This window comes from Oryzias latipes, chromosome 8 (genome assembly GCF_053564925.1).
Source record: "Oryzias latipes strain Hd-rR chromosome 8, Olatipes_Hd-rR_3.1".
Taxonomy (NCBI): domain Eukaryota; kingdom Metazoa; phylum Chordata; class Actinopteri; order Beloniformes; family Adrianichthyidae; genus Oryzias; species Oryzias latipes.
The window spans coordinates 24,464,928-24,487,474 of record NC_136244.1 but is presented as its reverse complement, the minus strand read 5'-3'; the positions used below and the strand labels follow the sequence as shown (position 1 = coordinate 24,487,474).

The 22,547-nt window shown below is 44.6% G+C and overlaps 1 protein-coding gene across 1 annotated transcript; it reads right to left on the bottom strand.

The window, feature by feature from the left end:
* Positions 1-3,004: 3,004 nt before the first annotated feature.
* On the bottom strand, positions 3,005-17,038 carry kmt5c (lysine methyltransferase 5C). The gene is made up of 9 exons (XM_004071231.5): positions 16,393-17,038; positions 15,843-15,975; positions 13,820-13,985; positions 13,628-13,737; positions 13,393-13,556; positions 11,615-11,634; positions 11,296-11,432; positions 11,005-11,177; positions 3,005-9,230 (listed from the first exon to the last, which is right to left on the bottom strand). The coding sequence occupies exons 2-9, from the start codon at positions 15,953-15,955 to the stop codon at positions 4,297-4,299; spliced, it is 5,817 nt and encodes a 1,938-aa protein (XP_004071279.1). The 5' UTR covers positions 15,956-15,975; positions 16,393-17,038; the 3' UTR covers positions 3,005-4,296.
* Between the last annotated feature and the right edge of the window lie 5,509 nt (positions 17,039-22,547).

The window sequence follows — 22,547 nt, the reverse complement described above, 5'->3', positions numbered from 1 at the left end:
TTATTTAAAGTCCTCACCCCTTCCACTGAAAGTGGCTCACGAGAATCTGCCAATCAAATGTTTGAGGTGGGGGCCAGCAGGCACCACGTGCTTTTACTGAGGCGTCTGATTGGTCAGTTTGTAACTTTAACAGCTGTCTATTTCCTGCCTTTATGCGCTAGTATTGGTAGTCTGTGTTTGTCAGATCTGTTTTTTCTAGTGTTTGTTGTTGCTTTGTTTTTCTGTTGTCTCACTTAAATAAATAAATTTAAAAAACAGTGCTCGCCATTTTTGTTGCACCAATAGTGTTAGGTTGGGGTTGTGAGGGGCTGTAAGCTAGGACAGTGTAAACAAAGGGATGCCATGAGGGCAGGCTTACTCCGCGCCTACAAATCAGAGGTGAATTTCTAATGAACTCCTGTCCCTTTGCAGAAACTCTGTCCTAAAAAAACAACTCAGGTGTTTTGATTTAGCCTAAAAACGGCATAATCATGATTAAAAAAAAAAGACCACTGGGAACGCTTTTAAAATGGATCAAAAGATCATCGGAGCGGGTCTTTACAGCTGTGCTGCATCGGAAAGGCTGATGTTATTCGTAAGTGCACCCAAGCAACAAAAACTGACTGACATGTTGGCCACACATAACATGCACGGCCAAGAATCACACTGCTGCTTTGCCTAAACGTATTTTTAATGAGTCCAAGGCTGAATGTTGTTGCTGTTTTAAGTGGTATTTTAACGGGAATGGTTACCAACATTTATTTCGGCTACGTTAATTATTAGCACTCAAAATGAATGTGGCCAAGAAAAAAGTTATTTGTTTTTTTTTTTTTTTTTTGCTCTTGTGCCTTGTTATTTGCATTTAAAGAAATGTTGGGGTGATTCCACAATGGTGTAATTTAGTCTAATTGTGTACTTTTTCTGCTTTATTCCCAAACGGATGCACTGTGCATGCCCCCTGGAATAAGAACAGCGGCATAATCTGAAGTGTCAGTTTTCTCTGACTGCAAGATTTCTCTGACAGGACTAAAAATTCAGAGGATGGCTCTCCAGTCCCCCTTCTCTCCTCATGAAAGCTACCAGCTCACTTATGTTCATTAAAGTTGGATGTGGATGAAATAAATCTTGACAATAGAGGAAAGTTTGATTCATTCGCCTATTCTAAATTGGGTTTGCGGTTAACGGGACTCGCCATCATTTAATGGTTTGAATCTGTATGAAAGGTTTTGCTCATCAGGCTCAGATCAAACTAAAAGCACCAAATGGCCAAAAGTCGGAAAGAAGTCACAGAAGTAAATAGCTGAGCTTCACCAAAGAAGAGAGTTGCCTCAATAGCAGCAGTAATAATGGAAAAACAGCTGATGTTTTCATTCAGCCTCCTCTCTGTAGTCATAACTCACGCTCCACCTCAGCCCACAGCCAACCATTTGATGCCGGTTCAGCCCCTCACCTGGGAAACGGCATGCACTAAGAGGTGCAGCTCTTTCTACTCAGCCTAAGGTTGCACGTGAGAGTCGGACACCGTTTGTGCTTCTGCCCTAGTTCACGCCCGATGCTGCTCCCAGGATCCCAGCGCCGGTGCAAAACCCTACAGCAGCTTAACACTGTCAGCCATTTTACAAGGCTGCAGCTGCTGTGCACGGCTCACATCCCATGACAGATTATAATCCCTGGAGTCCTGTGCAGAGAGAACATGCAGTCACGTGTCTGCATATGCACGGCAGCTCAGATTTAAAGAATGCACAGTAAAATATACAAAAGGAGATGTGTGACCTCCTTTCTTTCATTTATATAGATTATGTAATAACAATGCAGCAGTAAGACAACGGAGAGGCTTGCTCTGCTCGATGCAAAATCAGTCCTTTATCTCCTAATGTTGTGTTTCCTACTTGTTTAGCAACCCTCTAGCATCAGCTGCAGAGCAGTTTTGCTGTCGGTTTATCTTCTGATGAGTTTACAGTAGAAATGTCTTTGTGCTGCATTCAAACTGCATTGATGCCGCGTCCAAATCTGTGGAGAAACAACAAATTTGGCAGATGCACTATAACCCGAGGGACACTTGCAAGGATTTTTACAGCCTGTTCCCCACACTGCAAACCATTTGACACTTGCAGTGATTTGCAACCTTGTTTTTAGACATTTGGGATATTTTTTACTACTTTGCTTTAACTTCTCTGGTCTGGATCTTTCTAAGCGTTTATCAAAATCAGCACAGAATTGTTTTTGTCTCATTAAGAGCTAGAAACAAGATTTTTTTCCTTTTTAATGTTTTTTTTTATGTTTTAATGATTATTAATTGCTCCAACCCAAATATGAATAAAATAAGCAAATTAATTGTCAAACGAACTTAAAAAACCAAGAAGAAAAATGGGATTTTGTTATCCAGGGTTAAATTAGCTGAGCAACTAAAAAAATGGCATCCTAACTGTCACTTAGCACTAAGTTTAGTGAAATAAACCATCCAAATATTCTAAAATAGTGGGTAGAAAATGAACAGAAGTAAACAGGTAATAGTGGAAAAAAGTATGGTAGACTCAGCTTGAGATCCTATTAACCCAATTTATTCATTTGTTTTGTTTCTGTTCACTGAAAAAAACGCTTTGGGTGATGAAATAAAATAAATGTGAAAAATTGATGATGCACAGATTTAGAATAATTCCTGAAAAATATCAAATCAACTTCTTGATCTTTTTTTAATTTCATTTACAAGTATAGAGAAAAGCAACAGCTAACAAAAACTGTGATATAAACTTTAATAGTTGAAAAAATGCATCTTTAATGTTATTTTTTACACAATATAAACATTATAAACATTTACTGCTTCTTATAAATAATTGCCAACCAGAACCTATGCTTGAGACTTTTCAAGACCTAAAATGTCATCCAAATACCACTAAACACCTAAATATTCTAAACACCACTAAACCATGCGTTGCATCAATTTGAACGTATTATAAATATAATATACTTGTTTTTTATGATAACTTACACTCATGGAAATGAAATAAAAAGTCAGAGATAAAGATGCATAAAAAGAATTAAGTGTCTTTAATGTTATAGGCTACATTTATACATTTCTACAGCAGACTTCCAGTCAGACTAACAGCCAATTAAAAAAAGGAACTAGCTTCTCTGCAACACTTTAAAACTGGATAAAATTTCAAAGGTTTAAAAATTAAATACTCAATGTAAATATCATTTTGTCCCATTAAATAATAATAACAAAAACAAAATCATTGACTAGTTTCAGCAATCAACGTGAAATATAAATTACATCAAAGCACCTTTTCAAGAGTGAGAATATTAAAATAAATAATTGGCCTTTCCATTTCAAGACAGTACATGAATGTTAGTAATGTAAGGCTGTGCAGTCACACTGAACACCCTCGTCACATGACACCAACCGACAGACAGACAGAATGCAATGACGAAGAGGGGGAATCGCACTCGACCCTCACAAGCTAATAACTCCGCTCACAAGATCACCGTTTGTAACTACTGCAGGCAACAAACAAACCAAAGCTTTCTTCGGTCTATTTGGGGGAAAACAAATAAATAAGGAGGATTGTCACACTTTGGATGCAACGGAAACATTGAATATTTTCTTTATTTTGCCTTTCAGATTGTGGAAAGTGGAATGAATGTATTTCCCCCCTCTGGTCCCCAGATAACAGATGCTGAAAAGTGTCGTTCATTAAACCCATCTGCACCCAGATGACATGTCCCAGAATATCTTCTTACAGCTCAATTCGTAACACTTTTCCTGCACTGGCTTTGTCCTTTTGCACCACTACTAAAGTCCTGGGGTCGGACACGTTCTACCAACCAAAAGCATGCACGTTCTCACACAAAATTACACACAATTTGAGAAAAGAAAAAAACAAAGTATTAAAAAAAAAAACGAAGGGTCGGCGTTATCTCAACAGTTGCTTCAAAAAGTCACGAATATATCAAAGACCGAGGCACAAAGCTGCCTTTTTAAACCCCCAAAACAAGTACCAGCAAACAGCGGTGGCCGCCAAACGGCGTGGAGAAAATTCACACGACTATGTTACAGTACAGCAGAGGGGGATTTCACCTTCACCCCGTCACATACGGATGTAATGCTGAGTATTCTTCCTGCGTTTGGTTTTTCTGAGTGAACTGTAGTGGACTTCTTATTAAACCAGAAAAACACTCGGATAAACCCGCGTTACATAAAACCCTCTAGAACCATTTATACAATAACAGTCTATTGAAATAACACATTGGAAAACAGTACCGCTGGCGAAGCCCACGGTTGCTTACAAAAACATTTCTGTGGCAAACTGACGGCTGTCAGTCGGAGTACTGGAGGTCCAGGTCGACCGTACCGTCCGTCACCACCAGCCTCACCCTCTTGGGTTTTGTGGCGCCCATAGAGTGGGATGTTAGGACTGGACCGTAGTGTGACGTGGCCTGGTTTTCTCCGGGCTGGCACTGCTGCAGGTCTTTCCTGCAGTGGTCATCTTGACTCTTGAGACCTGAAAAAATACCTAAATTAGCTGCGTTGGAGAGCTGGGGTCCGCACGGCTCCAGAACCAGCCGCCCTTGAGTTCCTGAAGGCTCCATCAGGCAGTGGTAGGTGTAGTTTGTGGAGCCGAAGCCCGGATAGCCTTCAGCCCCGTCCCTGAGACCCAGAGTCAGTGAGTGGTCTCCGCTGAAGTTCAGCACGTACGGAGGACCTTGGTAGCCGTAAGGGAAAGAGGAGGACGTTGAGGACTGGCTCTTGTTTGCTGGTGCTGGCGTGGAAGGGGGTGTGCTCTGGATCACCTGGGGGCTGCTGTGCTGAGTCATGGACGAAAGCGACGACCCAAAGCTGTAATCAAAGGGGTCCTGTTGGGTGTAACACGGCTGGTTCTTCTCAGAGGTTGGCATGCTGGGCTTATCCAGCTTCAAGCTCTTCTCGTGCAGTGAGGCGTAGCTGTCTTTGCAGGGAAACACGAAGGATCTCGGCATCGCAGAGAAGTTTTTGTACGTCATGTTGGCTTCGTCTTGTTTGTCCGAAGACATCTTCCTTGCGTTGACAGGTTGTGAAATGGAAGAACTGCTTTTGTTGAAATGAAGGCTGGGCCTGCTGTGATTGTTGGAAGAACCGAACCCGTGAAGAGAGTTGATGCTCTTTTGATGACCACCAATGCCGTAGGCCTCATGGGGCTTCTCGCCAACACCTGATTTAGCAGCATGTGTCCTGGCCGTGACAGACGGGTCAGCAGCAGCCATAGTGTCTTTGCTAGGTGCGCTGTATAAGTTCTGCGTCTGGTTCCCCCCCTGAAACTTCAAAACCCTGTGGATAACCGTGGAGGACTTCTCCTGGAAACTGTATGGACTTTCGGGAGGATTGGGGTTTTTCACAGACAAAAGTTGAGGACTGAGGAATCTGTTGGACGTTTGAGGTGAAGCTCTAGCTGTGCTCGACTGACCGGTTGGGAACGACTGGGGTTTTCCCGGAATGGTCATGCGATGGAAAGGCCCGTGGCTTTTGAGGTTGGACTGGCTTTTACACTGGCTGGTGCTGGGCCGGATGCTGATGGATGGTTGGGTCAAAGTAACAGGATTTTGAGGCATAGCAGAAGACGGGGTGGAACCAAACAAACGAGGCTTGCCGGCCACAGACACAGACTGTGTTTTGAGGTCCTCTCTAGATCTCGTTGCAAGGTTTTTGCTAATAATTCGATCCTTTGTGGTCAAGTCGGAGTTTCCCACGAAGCCAAAAGTGGGATTGAGAGGGTTTCTGTCTTTAGCTGCCTCTCTGGCTTCACATTCCAAAGCGGCAGCTTCACTTTTAGAAGAAATGAGGCCCGGAAAAAACTGCAAATCCTCACTAGTGAAGTTATTTCCTGGACTGGGCGGGCCGAGGTACGGCGTTTCTGTGGTCCATGTGTCAGCCGGGCTGTGGGAGAGCGGGCTGCTAAAGGGATCGGTGGGTGGATCCAGGGAACACAGGTCTGACGGAGACGACGGCAGCATGCTCTGTGGCTGATAATACCCCTCAAAGTTCAGACACTGAAAGTCTAGGATGTCCTCACAGCAGTTGGTGAAGCTGGGCTCAGCAGAAAGCATGTTTTCTGCAGCCGCGAACAGAGGAGACTGCGACGACGGCTGGACCACAGAGTTGGAATCCGAGGAGCCGTCCGCCGGCTTCTCCAACGTCTGAGAGGAACACAAGCCCTCGGAGAGCCTGGACAGGCTGTTGTCGATTTGCTGGAGCGTGTGACTCAGGCAGGTGGGCGGGGCTTCCACAGGCGCACACCTGCGCGGTCTCTCCATTTTGTGCCTGGGTTTCCTGCCTCCGCTGTTCATCTCAGACCTATCGGCGGTTCTCTCTGCAGCAGAGGGTGGGACTTCCGTTCTACTTTCACTGACCGGCGACGAAAGCGATAATGGTGACAGAGACAGAGTGAAGGAGGGCGGTTCTGTTTTCAGCGGGGCTGCGATGCTGTTCAGTTTCTCCTCTTTGAAAGCACTGCAATCCGTGCATCCTTTAGGCTTTTTGTCTGACCCAAGACCCCTGATCTCCCTCTTAATGCAGAGTTCTGACTCACGGTCAGGCTGCAGGAGACCGTCCTTGCTGTCCACCTCCCAAATATCCTCCACTTTCCTCCGTAATTTGATTACTGGTAATGAAATATCGTCTAATTTGGACTCCAGCTTTGGTTCCAACCCACTTTCAAACAGGCAGCAATTATTTAGAAATCGATCCTCCGTTTTTGTTTCACGCCCCATCAATGGGGATGCAACACCGCCACCATTTTGGTTCTCTGTTGATCCTGAAAGCTGCTGCGATCCCGCGAACGTCTCCTTATTGGCCACTCTTCCGTTGACAGAGTCTCTCGGCCCGGTGCGTTCAGGGGATCTGGCAGGCGCTTGGCGAGCTGCAGCTGAACCGGAAACTTGTTTTCCGCTCATTTTCTCCGCCCTCCTTTTCAAGCGGTGCAACCGGTTCCGTGACTTCTTGCTGGCGTGCACATGAGCCTGAGCTGCCTCCATCTCCATGTTCAGAATGGACACAGAATCCATGATGGCTTTGAAAGGATCACACGGCACCACGTCGTCTCCTTTCTCCGCCTTTAGCGGCATGTTTTCGCTCTGCATTTCCCACACTCGGCCTCTTCTTCTCTTCAGGCGGATCTTAAAATCCAGGGTCGGTTTGGTGTCTTCAGAACTACTGTGTTCATCCACCTGCTTGTTCCCTTGACTTTCACTTCCTTCCTGCTGGGTTTCAGCTGCGTCCGCCTCCTTTGTGTTGTCGGTCTGTCGTTCCTGAGCAGCGGCGGGCTCCTTTCGCTTCTCCGATGGACCTCTTTTCGCTTTCCTCGCTAGATGTCTTCGCTGCACTCGGTTTGCTCTGGACCTAAGCACTCGTCTACTTTTGGCGGGTTTCATCTTTTTTCTTGCCGGGCCTTCTGCTCTGCACCTGACTTTGCCGTCCCTCTCCTGCGAACCCACAACGTCCTTCTGCTTTGGAGCTAAGTCCAGGTCAGGAATTTTGGGGGGAATTTGCTCACAGGCAGGATGGCGACTTTGCTCCGTGTCCACTTCCACGGAACTGCGAAACGTGCGTTTCTTCAGAGGTATGTTGGACTGCGTGTGCAGCTGCGGGTTAGTGTCTGTCTTTAGGTTGGTTGCAGCTTTTGCTAAACTTGGTGATCTGTGAGGTAGCGGGCTGGGACAGGAGGTCACTGGGTCGTCCTGCCTCTGTGGACACTGAGGCTGGAAACGTTCCTGGTTCATCGCTGCTTTAGCTGAAGCTGGCGCTTCACCCTTGCTTTGTTTGCTGTCAGCTTTTGTTTTTGCAGGTCTAAGATTTCTCTTTTGACCGCTCGCAGTCTTCCTTCTTAAGGATCGAAGACACCTGCTGCCGTTTATTTCCGTCTCTTCTAGCTCTTCCTTGACTCTTAGCGTCTCTGTGGAGACCGAGGACCTTAAACTCTCCAAAAGTACTCTCTCTTTTAGCGACTGACCTTTCCCTAAAATATCTGACAGTAAAACTTTTGCCCGTTTTATTACAACTTCCTTATTTGGACAAACTGGCTGCTCCTTGAAGTTCTGCTTGATTTGTTCCGACACCTTCGGAATCTGCTTACAAACACTTTTGATCTTATTTCCGCCACCATTGTCTTCAAAAACCGTCTCTTTTGCTTTCACGTCGCATTCATCTTTACATTGGACAACATTTGCCAGATCGTTTCTTCTTTCTCTCGGCGGTAGAGTTTCCTCTTTCTCGATGTCCTGCTGGCTCTTTTGTTTCAAAGGTTTTGTAACCGTATTGGTCCTGTTTTTGTGACAAACCTCCGTTTCCTGTAAGTTCAGTCTGTCTTTGGTCTGGATAAACGTTGCGTTCTTCTCTCCGTTCCCTTCACCCGCGCAGCGGTCAGACCTGGAACTCCGCTTTCTGCTCCGCGGTCTGGGACGCTGTTTCCTTGAACCTGAGACCACAGCCGTTTGTTTAGCGTCAGCAGCAGCCAGTGGAGTCAGCGGCACCGATAACCTGGTCAGGTTGACCGTGACGTATTGCTTCAGAGACACCGTTTGATTGTCTGCTGCCTTTTTTGACCCAACTGTGATGCTTTTACAGACCTCCATCAGGGAGGAGGACCTGACGGTTTTGTGCTCGGCAGACAGAGTTTGGTCCGCGGTGATGGTGCAGGACTCAGAACTGCTGCTCTTGTTGCTTTGACCTTCTGCGATTGCGGTCTTCTTCTCTTCCTGTGTAACTTCACAGCTGGATTTGTCAGCATTCATAGTCTGAGTTTGTGTGGTGGGCTCAACCGTACTTTTTGCTCTGGAAGAGGACCTGACGGGAGGAGTGGGCTTGCCCGCCACTTTGACGGGCTTCCTGTCCAGACCTGCTCTGTTCAGGGCCTCTCTGGTCTTCTGCTGGGATGGTCTGGAAGAGTTGAGGGTCAGAGGTTTTAACTTCAGCGCCCTGCTGCCATTCTGCTCGCCGGTGGAGTGACCTTTGAGGTTCATGTCCTCCAGTTCCTGAAGCAAAGCCCTTTCTTTGCTTTTGGGATTCTTGCAGTGAAGTAAAAAATCCACCGTGTGGCGCCGGACTCGGATACTGAGGTTCTTCAGAGTGACGTTCGACAGAGGCGGGACCGTCTGACACCGTTTGACCCGCCTTCCAGAAAGTCTCTGCTTCTCTCTCCACGTCTTGGTTTGGGTCAGTTTTCTGTTCTTCAGGGCATTTCTCCTCATCTGCTGGGTGAAGGAGTTCCTCGACGGGATGGCTACAAACAAAAGACAACAAGAAAAAAGAAGTTCAGGCATCTTTTTTAGTTTTAGTCAAACACTCAGTAGTGATGCTACCTTCACGCGCGACGCAACGCGATTCGAAATCAAATTGCTGCTCCTGTCATCTAAAAATGTGTTCTTTAACTAGACACCCCACATGTGGGAGGAGCTACCACCACATGTTTTTAGCATGATCGCTACATTGAGCAGTGTCTGCAGCATTTACCATGCATGGAAGACACAAATGACATTGAGTTATTTATTTTAAAGATGTTTTTTTCCCCCTTTGGGATTTTTGCAGCCATTGCAATTTTTTTTTTCAATTAAAGCTGGCATTACGCATGTTTCCCATAATTGTAGTAAATCTGAACATGCAAAGCCCCCTCCCACTTTCTGCTGCACACAAATAATCCCCATCACTGACCCCACCACTCCTAAAAAGTAAAAATTGAAAGAAATCACTCTCTGCATTGCTTTTCCAGACATGATCTCCATGTCTGGGTTCATTATCAGTTGCTATAGTTTTATATTGTTTTTGTTATGCGAGTTCGACTCCAGGGCACAGACACACTTTGTGATTAGTTTTCTTTTTTTTCTGACTTTTAGTGACAGTTTATATTCATTTGTAGTTAGTGTTTCTTTTTTGGCTCTTCTTCTTTTCTGTTGCGAACATGTGTTTTCTTGATAAATTATTTTAAAAAAAATCATCAAAACAGGCTTTTTTTGGGGCAGACCTACATGCTGTTACCACGGAAACGGTTGATTGTTGTTTACAAATCTTTGGTGATAAACTGACGTCTACGTTGGGTAGTTCCTCGTTCCCACCGTTCATGGGAGGCGCTTCGGCTCATGACTTGTAATATTTTTCCAAGAGGTTTCTTGAGTTTGAATCCCGAGGTTGGAGTTTTTAAATATAGAATCTTTGTACTAAAGGACAACCAACTTCTTCTTGGAAAACAAAACATTTTGAATTCCAAAAACTATAAATACTTTAAATTTGCATGTACAATGGACTTATGCCTGCTCCATTAGGGGAAATCTACAGCGCTCACTTGGCCATCAGTGAGCGTGTGGTGGCCTACAGATGACTCAACTTTGGACAATCTGTTCTCTGTTAACCCCTTACCTTAAAAGAGGGTCACACTTTTTAAAAACATTTAGGAATGTACATCAAATTTGGCTTCAATCCAAACACACTCTTAAAGAGGCCATGTCCTGTTTCCTACGTTGCCTGGACCTGCACGTCTGTATGTCAGTGTTGGATGCATAATGAGGAAATATTGCAGATAATTTTTCAAGTTTTTTGATCAAATGTGTAGAAGCTGTTTAACTTTTATATTATTTGTCACTTTATGGTTAATTTGATGTTTTTATTGTTGGCAAACCCCCACCCTGCCAATGGAATACAGTTGTGCATCAATTTTGTCCAAATAGATTAAATTAAAAGAGAAATGCGTCTTTTTTTTAATAAAAGGAGAAAAAGTTTAACTGGCAGCATTTGTCAAGCGCCTGATCCAAGCGTCTGACAGCACGTTTATTTTATTATTTATTTTTTAAACTTAAACTTTTTAACTGAAACCCAAGTGGGATTTAATGAACAGGCAGTCTTTCAGTGAGGCGGTGCTTTGAATAAAAACCTTCATAATTACATCCTCCTGTGTAATTAAGAGCTGTTATTTCTGTGGGTTGGCTGGGATTTCACAAAGCAAACAAAAGGAAATTTAATGCAAATTAAACTGCTTTTTTTTGTTGTTTTTTAAGGAGATTTACCTTTGAAGATGCCAGAGTGTAATCCAGGTGTGACTGGCCTCGCAGCAAAGTGGCCTCTCTCCCTTTGATGACGGAGGTATCGCTCCCTCAGGCGGTACTTTTGGCCCCCGGGCTCCTTTGTCTCCTCGCATTCGGGCTGTTTTCCTCTGTGTTTGAAGTGACCCTCCCCGTTCCTGAAGGACAGGAAAACATTATAAAGACAGTAACATACAAGCTGAGCTGTATTTTATGGATTAGCACTCAATGAGGGAGCCCAGTTTTAGACAAACACCCCTGACACGACGGACACACCTTTCACAGGTGCAGCATTCACACATTTCGTTGCCTTCGCCAAAAAAGCTGGCGCCGTAGTAACACGTGATCTCCTCCCCAGGCGATATGGGTCGAATCACCTCCACGCAGGCGACGTTTTTCTCACAGGGGACGAACTAGACAGGAGGAAAAGCAGCGTTAGACAAAGATGGCCCGGCCGCCTGGGAGGAAGCGTAAAAGCTGAAGAACAAAAGGAAACATCAGTCTAAAAGATATCGAGCAAGTAAACTGTGTCAGTGACGGCTAATTCTGCCTGATTTGATGTGATCTTCAATGCGTGCGCTACATTGTGCCTTACCTTGCAGTTTGGTTTGCAGTCTTCAACCCAGAAAAGGCAAAAATCAAGAAAAAAAAATAGTGCAAGTTAGTAATTCAGTCATTTCAAGACCAACATGTAGATCGGCAGCTTTTATTTATTTATTTTTTTTACACTGGATTCATTTTGCAAAAGCTCAGACTATAATCTGATTAAACCTTCAACAAAAAAAGCAGGGGGGGGGGGGGGGGGGGGGCATTTTTCCACAGATCTTTTGTGTGACAAAACATTCAGTCCAGGTGTTTCTGCAGAGAAAAACTTTCTACCCAAAATCTGAAATTCTTCATCAAAAGCTCATGCATTTGCCGTACTATACAGTGAAAAAACTTTATTTAAACAAGTGCTGACTCTGTCACTCATTAAGTGGATTCTTTACAGTGAGGCTGTGAGAGGCAAAGAACTGAACCCTGAGGGTCACAAACATCAAGAACCGAGACTTTTAGCATCTCTGAAGGATCGATACAAACCATTTCCCACACAGGTGAGTCTTTTACCTGAAGGAATCTGTTTTCCCAGTAGACATAACATCTGTTTGGGTTCGTCTGTCACTCAACTGTCATTGTGTTGTCATTTCTTTGGATTTAGATCAGCGCCTACAGAGCAGCTTTCTGACCGAATGTTTGTGCAGCGGCATGTCAGGGACAGAGACGCCTTTGAATAAACATTTGGTATTTTTCAGTTCATTGAAGGGGGTGGGGGGGGCATTCAGTACTGCAGCTTTAATATATTGACCATAGTACAGGGGCCTATTTAGCTGATTTCCTTTAATCAAATCTCATAGGTTTTTTATTACAATCCAGCTGCCTAGAAGCCTAGAAAATAGAAAAAGCAAAGTGCCATAATACTAAAGATATTTACGAAATCTGCAACTAATTAAACAGCAAAATGGTTCAAAAAAGACAAACAAGGACATCGTGTGAAAAATAAACTCATATCTGAATGGGAGTTTATTACATAAGAAACCTGTTATTAGTTTTTTTTACATGTTCTTATGGCCTTTTTCTGTATGTCGGGAATCAGGAGCAGATGAAAAAATGCTGTTTGAAAAAGATCCTACTTGTAATTTAGAAAATATGCCTAAAGCTCTAAAGCTTTCTGCTCTGAGCTCTTAGCAACTGGGAAGGGGAGTGGGGCGGGGTTGCTTCGCCAGCAACAGTCCCTCGCACAACTCTGAGGTTAATTTCTATTAATCTCCTGCCACTCTGCAGGAATTAGAAAATGGGAAGTTTATTTGTTTGGATTAAAACAGCATAATCCTAATAATGAGGACCACTGGGAACACGTTTGAGACCCGGTCGGATTGTCTTTTGAGCGACATCTGCGCCGAGTTGTGGTCGGGACCATTGATCGAGCAGGAGCACGCCCAGAGTTTTGTCTACGTCAACAATAAGACCTTTTATAAACTGCACGCTTTCATCTGGTCCTAATTCACAATGATCTGAATAAAGAAATACTCAGAAATTCAATTTTGAGCTTCATTTTCATTCCTCCATCATCAGAAAAATGTCACAAAAACACGATAAAAACACAAGTTTTCATCGAATCTTTAAAACGGAGCAGCAGTTGGGGTGAAATCTTAATTGCGGGGGGTTTCATAAGCAAAATTATAGGCCCTCCACAGTCCTGCCAGCAACACATCAGCACCACAAAACAATTTTTACTAAGACTTAATTATTGGGGAGCAAGACTGTAATTAAAACGCCATCGATCAACGCTGGAAGTGTTCTGCTTGTGTGCGTTATGGAGGCCGGCTCACTCACCGTGGTTAAGGAAAGCTGCAGGCCCGAGCCACAGCTGAGCGCAGCGTTTGCGCGTGGAGTACATGACGCTGAAGTCATTGACCCCTGCTGTCACAAAGCAACTGTCCGCCGGACTCAGCTCTGCAATGCAGCCCAACAGGACCTCCACGCGTTCTCCTATAAACCTGCAGAGCAGCAATCACAGAGTCGGATCACTGCGGCTCAGGATCGCAGGACCGCGTGGACAGAAACTTACCAGTGCCTGGTGGATGTTATCTTTGCACCGTTCGTCTCTGAGGAGTATCTGTCGCAGGGCTCGATCTTGATGCCACTATCCAGCAGGAAGGCACTGAGGTAGCGGTAGACCTTAATGCATAACAACGCAGCAAACGCATTAGATTCTCCTTCCAGTTGCATTAACAGAAACACAAGTCCCCGTCATGCCCACATGTTGTCTCAGCAGCTCCTGTCGATGGCTTCCCAAAGCACCGAAGAAGTCGCCCGCCGGTTCTCCCACCGTCAGGGCCTCGAACGCAGCGTTGAAGTCGTGCGTGCGCTGGAACCGCAACAAGGTTTCTTTCAGGTTCCCCCATCGCCGGATCTCTGGTTGGGGACTAAATCACAAACGATTCAGAAAAAGCAAAACATAACAGCTTTTAGAAAAATTAAAAAAGGAATTTAAAACTAAACCTGGAATCACTGAAACTCCTTACGGAACCAAAGCTAAAAACAGTCATTCATAAAGTGAAAAAGTCCTGATCCTTCTCATAGGTGTGTGAAAAAATATATAAAATATTATTATTTTGCCTCACTCTGCTCAGTTTTATCTTTATTTTATGTTATGTTATGTTTTATTGTGTTTCGTCTGATTTAGTAGCTCAAGCTATGTCTCATTATATTTGATTTACTTCCATGTGTTGTAATTGTTCAATAAAAAAAGGTTTTACCTTTAAATAAAAATGTGACAACAGATGGATAAATTAAAATATGTTTTTTGTAGAAAGCTTAAGAAAAAAAAAACCTTTATTACTTGGTACTGAGTGAAATATTTGAGGGGGGGGGGGGGTTGTTTATAGCAGTTTACTTCATTTTTGACCCATTTCCAATGAAACATCATTTCAACCCTCTGATCGCAGCGCTGCATTTGCCAACCAGAGCGGCTGTTTCCGATGACCCAGCAATGACGCCTTCAGAAACCTTTCATTCATAATACAGAAAGAGGATTTCAAGAAAGCTTTTAGCTTTGGCATTTGGGATTTTAAACAAACATGACATGAGTTATGACACATAACTAACAAGGTCCTTCAAATGTCTGAAAATTGTCGAGCGAGTCTTTCATTTGAAAAGTCTGAAACGGCCACGCGGTCTTTGTTCGTTGTTCCAAAGTTGTGTTTAATGGGCCAATAGAAATCAAGGAATTCAAGCAAAAACAAACCACTGTTACGGTAATTCATCCTAACATCGTATCTGCGAGCAAGACCGAACAGTAGGTTTTGCAGAGCGTCTGTATGTGAGCCAGCAGAATGCACAGCTGCAGACAAACTAGGAATGTGACGAACAGACCGAGGTCAATTCTGATTCTGCAGGATTTGAAATGCATGATGACGTGTCATTTTGTGGTCGTTTTGACCTTCAATTTGATTTTTTTTTAAATTTATTTAAAGATTTTCTGTTATCCCTATTGTAAAACATGAAAACTAAATTTTGCAGTAAAAAAAAAGACAAATTATACTACTACGAGTTGTGTTTTATGTAAAGTTACATTGCTACCATTAAATAAGTATGATAAAATGAAACAATATCTCTAAAAAAAACAGAGAAGCTGGGGGATGGACTCATGAATCATGTTTTGGAGAACCAGAACGTTTCGACTCCTTGCCACAATTATCACTTAAGACCCACTCTGATCATCTATTTTAAAGAGTTCCGATGGGTCTTTTTCTTACAATGGTTGTTTTTAGCCAACATCAAAACACCTGTGTCATTTTCTAGGACATAGCTTCTGCAGAGCGGCTGTAGAGTTACACTCTGTCCCATCCCAACCGCGGTGTAACCAAAATAACAAACAATATCGGAGCAATCGAGTCATCCAGCTCAGACGAGGAAAAACAAAAGATGAACATGGATCTATTTGTCTGCAAGTGGATGCATCAGAATGGAGCTTGTGGGTTACCGTAGTAACTTCAACATCACACCTTTTCCAACAGCCTTTTTCCTTCTACTCCCAATTTATAACGATGTGTAAATAAATAAACCCCAAGATATGGAATTAATTTTCTTTTATACATGTCCTCCATCATGAGAAAACTGCAAAAAGAACATGTAGAAAACACTCATTTCGACAGAGTGGGTCTTTAATAAAACAAAACAAAGGTTAAAGGTCAATCTCCCATCATCCCTAAGGGGTTTATTTTTATTTATTTTAATAGCTGGATGAAAACACAGACAAAACAAAATAAAGCAGATGTTACCTGATGTTCATTTTGTGGGTGCTGAAGCCCAGAAGAGGGTCCAGCACCAAACTGGTGGCCAGGTCATCGGTCTCACACAGTTCCTTCACACTCATTCTAGTGCACCCGTCCATTGCCTCCCACCATCAGCATGCTGCAATGAATCACAGGGGTCAAAGTGACGGGCTTGAAGAAAAAAAACAACAAACTATGCATCCATCCATCATGCACAATCCAGAAATCTGCAGACATGATGATGATGCACCCAGCCGACCGCTTAGGCATTCATGTTCTGTTTTTTTTTCCTCTGGGTTCGGATGGTACCGTTTTCTCCAGAACCACAAAAGGATGCCAGAACTGTGTGTACCAATTAGCATCCATGGCCAATTAGCTTAGCATCTCGGAGGAAATGTGGGACATTATCAGCTGGAAGGGAGGAGGCTAAACATTGCGGCCGCCCTGGCGGCCTGCAGTCAGTCAGTGAGTTAACGGAATGCATCATCTATTTAGTGCATCAGGACGTTATTAGAGAGACCACCGGAACGGCGATCGGTCACACCGGTCATCCTACCTGGGAGTCTTTTTGTAGTCAACGAAAGTATCGTCAAATAACCGCAGGCAGCTCTGCTTGCTGCAGCTCCCCGTTCGCCTGGAAGGGAAAGTTAGCCTAGCCTCGCGAGCAGTTGCACTGGGCTGCTAGCTAGCCTCAGTCAGAGCTGCATCCGAAAATGGAGTCTCCTCGTCACTTCGCCTGCTTCTCGCTGCTTTACCGACGATCGCGGCTCCTAAAGCGGACTCCCGGGTCACGGTCGTGCACAACAGCACACACGATTCGAGTCGAGTAAATGTTTTCAAAGCTGCTAAGTAAGTAGCTTCGCAAGAATCCTCTAGTTGCAAAAGTTGATAAGCGACGTCCGATGCAACCAAACTGCGCGTAGCCACGCCCACTCGCAACGCTATTGGCTGAGGTTCAGGTCGATTTTGCGAACAGCGCCTGGAGTAAGATTTTCGCGCTCTGATTGGCTGGATTCCAATGCGTTTTGCCGCCCATGCGGCCTGGTTTACGCTGCTGAGCGGTTCCTCTGCGGGCTGTAGTGTGTTTATCTGCTCAACAGCTGACCTGAACACAAGGAGGCAGCCTCCGCAGGAGTCTGAAAGCTTCTCCTCCAGGCGTTTACTCCCATCCTTTGGAATGTGCTGCATTTAAATATTTACCCATTTAAGAAAGCTAAAAAAAAAACAAAAAACTAATTGTGTTTTTGGGGTTCGATTTACAGAGGGAAATTAATGTGGCACAGTCTAAAATACAAAATTTAAGAACTAATTTGGTAAGCTTGTATTGTTGTGTCATAAAACTGTTTAAAAATTGGATTTGAATATGGTTTATTTCAAGCAATCATAACAAAAATAAAACCAAAGAAGACAAACAGCAGTAATATACCAAACCTAAGATAATTAGTCATGAATGGATTGATAATAAGCATGCATTTACGTGAAAATAAATTAATTGTAATTACTCTATTCATAAATAGACAAATTAGCACTTTTGTATACGGTACATGACACATTGAAGCCAGTAAATATTAGATTTGTCAAAAGGAGTTTAATAAATTGCTTTAAAGGGAGTAGGAGGAAGCTAACTTTTATAATCCGCCCCCTAAAACTCAATATAGCAAAGCAAATAAACTAATAACCAGCCTTTAGAGCAATTTTACAGCATTTACCTGAAAGATAATCGCTTATTTGTAATATTTTCACTCTCTTTACTTAGTTAAATGGTAACACAACTGACGTCAGCCTTAATACCCCAAAATCTACAAAGTCCGTCTCACAACTGTGCAAAGTAGGGGTGTAACGATTCATTTTAACAATGATTCGAGTCATATAATGTGTGGTTGCTGATAGGATTCAGTCGATATTGGTTCATTTTGAACGATCCTATTTTTATCCGACTCACTTCCTTTTTTACGTTGGGGTAAAATAAACCGACTGTGGCTCAATCCAAATGGTCTTCTTCTTTCTCTTTCGGCTTTTCCCATCAGGGGTCGCCACAGCGAATCATCGTTTTCCACCTCACTCTGTCATGGACATCTTCTACCCTAACATTAGCCAACTTCATGTCCTCTGTTAAGACATCCATATATCTCCTTTTTGGCCGTCCTCTTGCCCTCCTGCCAGGCAGCTCCATCTCCAACATCCTTCTACCAATATATCCACTGTCCCTCCTCTGAACATGTCCAAACCATCTCAGTCTGGCTTCTCTGACTTTGTCCCTAACACAGGCAACATGAGCCGTCCCTCTGATGTACTCGTTCCTTATCCTGTCTAACCTGGTCACTCCTAAGGAGAACCTCAACATCTTCATCTCCGCTACCTCCATCTCAGCCTCTTGTCTCTGTCTCACTGCTACCGTCTCTAACCCATAGAGCAGAGCTGGTCTCACCACTGTCTTGTACACCTTTCCTTTGAGTCTTGCTGACACTCTTCTGTCACACAACACTCCTGACACTTTCTTCCAACCGCTCCAACCTGCCTGCACTCGCCTCTTCACCTCTTTTCCACACTCTCCATCACACTGAACTGTTGACCCCAAGTACTTAAACTCCTGCACCTTCTTCACCTCAGCCCCCTGTAACCTAACGCTTCTACCTTGATCCCTCTCGTTCAGACACATGTATTCTGTCTTACTACGACTGACCTTCATGCCTCTTCTTTCCAGAGCAAACCTCCACCTCTCTAGCTGTTCCTCCACCTGCTCTCTACTCTCACTGCAAATTACGATGTCATCCGCAAACATCATTGTCCAGGGAGATTGCTGTCTTACCTCGTCTGTCAGCCTGTCCATCAGCATAGCAAACAAAAAAGGACTCAAAGCTGATCCTTGGTGTAGTCCCACCTCCACCTTGAACTCCTCTGTCTGACCTACAGCACATCTCACCACCGTCATACTTCTCTCATACATGTCCTGAACTACTCTGACATACTTCTCTGCCACTCCAGACGACCTCATACAGTACCACAGCTCCTCCCTCGGCACCCTGTCATACGCCTTCTCTAAATCTACGAACACACAATGCAGCTCCTTCTGACCATCTCTGTACTTTTCCATCAACATTCTCAAAGCAAAAATGGCATCAGTGGTGCTCTTACGGGCCATGAAACCATACTGCTGCTCACAAATCTCCACCTTCTTCCTAAGCCTGGCTTCCACTACTCTTTCCCACAGCTTCATTGTGTGGCTCATCAACTTTATTCCTCTATAGTTGCTGCAGTTCTGCGTGTCACCCTTGTTCTTAAAGATCGGGACCAGAACGCTTCTCCTCCATTCCTCAGGCATCTTCTCACTCTCTACAATCCTATTGAACAACCTCGTTAAAAAATTCCACTGCTGTCTCTCCTAGGCACTTCCATACCTCCACAGGTAGGTCATCAGGACCAACGGCCTTTCCGCTCTTCATCCTTTTCAGAGCCTTCCTAACCTCATCCTTTCCAATCTCTGCTACTTCCTGCTCCACAACAACCACATCTTCCTCCCTTCTTTCCCTGTCATTTTCCTCGTTCATCAGCTCCTCAAAATACTCCTTCCATCTTTTCTGTACACTCTCCTGGGTTGTTAGCACCTTTCCATCTCTGTCCTTAATCACCCTTATCTGTTGCACGTCCTTCCCATCTCTGTCTCTCTGTCTGGCTAGCCTGTACAAGTCCTTCTCTCCTTCCTTTGTGTCTAACCTGTCATATAGCTCATCGTAAGCTTTCTGTTTGGCCTTTGCCACCTCTCTCTTCACTCTACGCTGCGCTTCCTTGTACTCCTGTCTACCTTCCTCAGTCCTTTCTACATCCCACTTCCTTTTAGCCAACCTCTTCCTCTGGACGCATTCCTGTACTTCCTCATTCAACCACCAAGTCTCTTTACCATCTTTCCTCTTTCCAGATGACACACCTAGCACCTTCCTACCTGTTTCCCTTATAATCTCTGCTGTAGTTTCCCAGTCATCTGGAAGCTCATCCTGACCACCCAGGACCTGTATCAACTTCTGCCTAAATTCCTCACAAGTTTCTTCATTCTGTAGCTTCCACCACTTGGTCTTCTTTTCTGTTTTCCCTCTCTTCTTCTTCCTGACCTCCAGAGTCATCTTACACACCACCATGCGGTGCTGTCTGGCTACACTCTCTCCTACCACCACCTTGCAGTCATTAACCTCTCTCAAATGACCTCGTCTACATAGGATGTAGTCCACCTGAGTACTCCTACCTCCACTTCTGTATGTCACTCTATGTTCCTCTCTCTTCTGGAAGTAAGTGTTGACTACCGCCATTTCCATCCTCTTTGCAAAGTCCACCACCATCTGTCCCTCCAGATTCCTTTCCTTCACACCAAACCTGCCCATCACCTCCTCATCACCTCTGTTGCCCTCACCAACATGCCCATTAAAGTCTGCTCCAATAACAACTCTCTCTCCTCTGGGGATACTCTCGATGACCTCATCCAACTCACTCCAGAATCTCTCCTTCACTTCTAACTCACAGCCAACCTGTGGTGCATACCCACTGACTACATTCACCATCACCCCTTCAATTTCTAACTTTAGGCTCATCATCCTGTCCGAGACTCTTTTCACCTCTAGAACACTGTTTACAAACTCCCCCTTCAGAATCACTCCTACCCCATTTCTCTTCCTATCAACACCATGATAGAACAGTTTGTATCCTCCTCCAATACTACGTGCCTTGCTGCCCTTCCACCTTGTCTCCTGCACACACAGTACATCTACCTTCCTTCTCTCCATCATGTCTGCCAGCTCTCTGCTTTTCCCTGTCATTGTGCCAACGTTAAGAGTCCCTATTCTCAAACCTATGTTCCTGCCTTTTCCCTTCTCTCTCTGGCCACGGGCCCTTCTGCCTCCCCTCTTTCTTCGACCAACAGTAGTCAAATTTCCACCGACACCCTGTAGGTTAACAGCATCGGTGGCGGTCGTTGTTAACCCGGGCCTCGACCGATCCGGTATGTCCAAAGTGTTGTGGATGATTCGCATGGTTATTTTGGCAATTTTTACGCCGGATGCCCTTCCTGACGCAACCCTCTCTATTTATCCGGGCTTGGGACCGGCACAGAAGTAACTGGCTTGCAACCCCTGTGGCTAGATTAAATGGTATTTTCCAAAATCTATTTATTCAATTTTGAAATGGTTTTATAATGGTATAGGCCAATTCAATTAACAACTTGCCTCAGACCGATCCATCTGGTTGGATTATAGGAACTTAAATAGTATAAACTACAAAGTCATCAATGAATCAACCATAAATTCCAAATGCTGATCTATTCTATGTTCTGGTTGGTCACAGCAGGGGCCTTATTTTCAGCTGTTTGGTCTATTTCTGTTTTTCTTGTTTTGTTTTTTTCACCAGAAGCTATGAAGGTATTAATGTTCCAAAATGGACGAGCTTGTATATTTGATTTGAGAACTTGTAATACAGAATGTGAATACTTGTGCAAAAAAAATCTGCATCTGTGTGCAAAAATCTTCTGCTGTGAACTGACAAATTTCCATCTGCATGTGTTCATTTAGAGTTACAACTTCAAATCTGTGATTACAACTGCTCAAATGTGCTTCTGCGTGTGCTTGAATCTGCTGGCGCAAATCACAAGTGCGCTACAACTGCGCTCTGAATTTTGACACATTCCTGGCGAGAAACTTGAGTCAAAACTGATCTGTGTCCGATAATGGACCTAGGGGGGGGGAGGGAGGGTTAGAGGAGGCGGAGTCAACCAATCAGAGTGCAGGTTCGGAGAAGTAGGTAAAGTTAGAAAGAGCTTCACAGAGTCGGACTTCCTGCTTCAATAACTCTTTTGATAAACGTTCAAATGTGACAGCAAGTCTCTCAATCATTTTGTAATAACACGGAGAGTGAACTACAAATGCATTTCTGAAAAAAAAAACGTTTTTTTCCAGCATTTTAATGAGAAATTATCTCTCCGTGCTTTAAATGCAGACATACAGCTAGACGGCTTCGAACGGACAGCAGGAAGATCATCTTTGTTGCAGTAGGACAACAGGGCCAGGGCTATTGAGCAGCTTTATTATAAATCATATGGATTAACATTTGAAAAAAAATGTATTAGATTAGATCAAGGCGTTCCCCGCGATGTTCCAGGCGACGGCACGGCGGAGCGTGGCTGTGACGGTCCCAGCCCACTGAGCAACGGCTGTTTCTGTGCAAGAGACAGGGCGTGCTCCACCGTCGGTCGGCGGGATCCTCGCTTCTTCTTTCCTCGGCGGAGCTCGGCGTCTGGCCGCTGAGCTCCGCGAAGGAAAGAAGAAGCGAGGATCCCGCTGACCGACGGCTGGGTCCACGACACCGCGCTACGCCCTCGTCCAGCGGGATCCTCGGCCTCTCCTTCCTCCGCGGAGCTCGGCGGCTGGCAGCGGTGTGACACCGCGCTACGCCCTCGCTCAGCGGCCAGACGCCGAGCGAGGGCGAGGCTGGGTCTGCGCGACCGCCGTGCTCCGCCGTCGGTCAGCGGGTCCTCGCATCTCCTTCATCGGCGGAGCTCCACGGCTGGCCGCTGAGCGCCGGCGTAGCGCGGTGTCACAAACCCAGTATGGTTTCTAATATATGTTTTCAAAGGTTAATTCGTATGATTTATAATAAAGATGCTCAACAGCCCTGGCCCTATTGTCCTGCTACAACAAAGATGATTTTCCTGTTGGCAGCCGTCTAGCTGCA

Bases quoted from the DNA above. Each gene is read 5' to 3' on its own strand.
- kmt5c (XM_004071231.5), bottom strand. From the start codon at position 15,955: ATGGACGGGTGCACTAGAATGAGTGTGAAGGAACTGTGTGAGACCGAT. The intron at 11,433-11,614 runs GTAAGGCACAAT...CCTCCTGTCTAG, and splicing joins ACTGCAAACCAAACTGCAAG to TTCGTCCCCTGTGAGAAAAA. The intron at 11,178-11,295 runs GTGTGTCCGTCG...CCTGTCCTTCAG, and splicing joins GAATGCTGCACCTGTGAAAG to GAACGGGGAGGGTCACTTCA.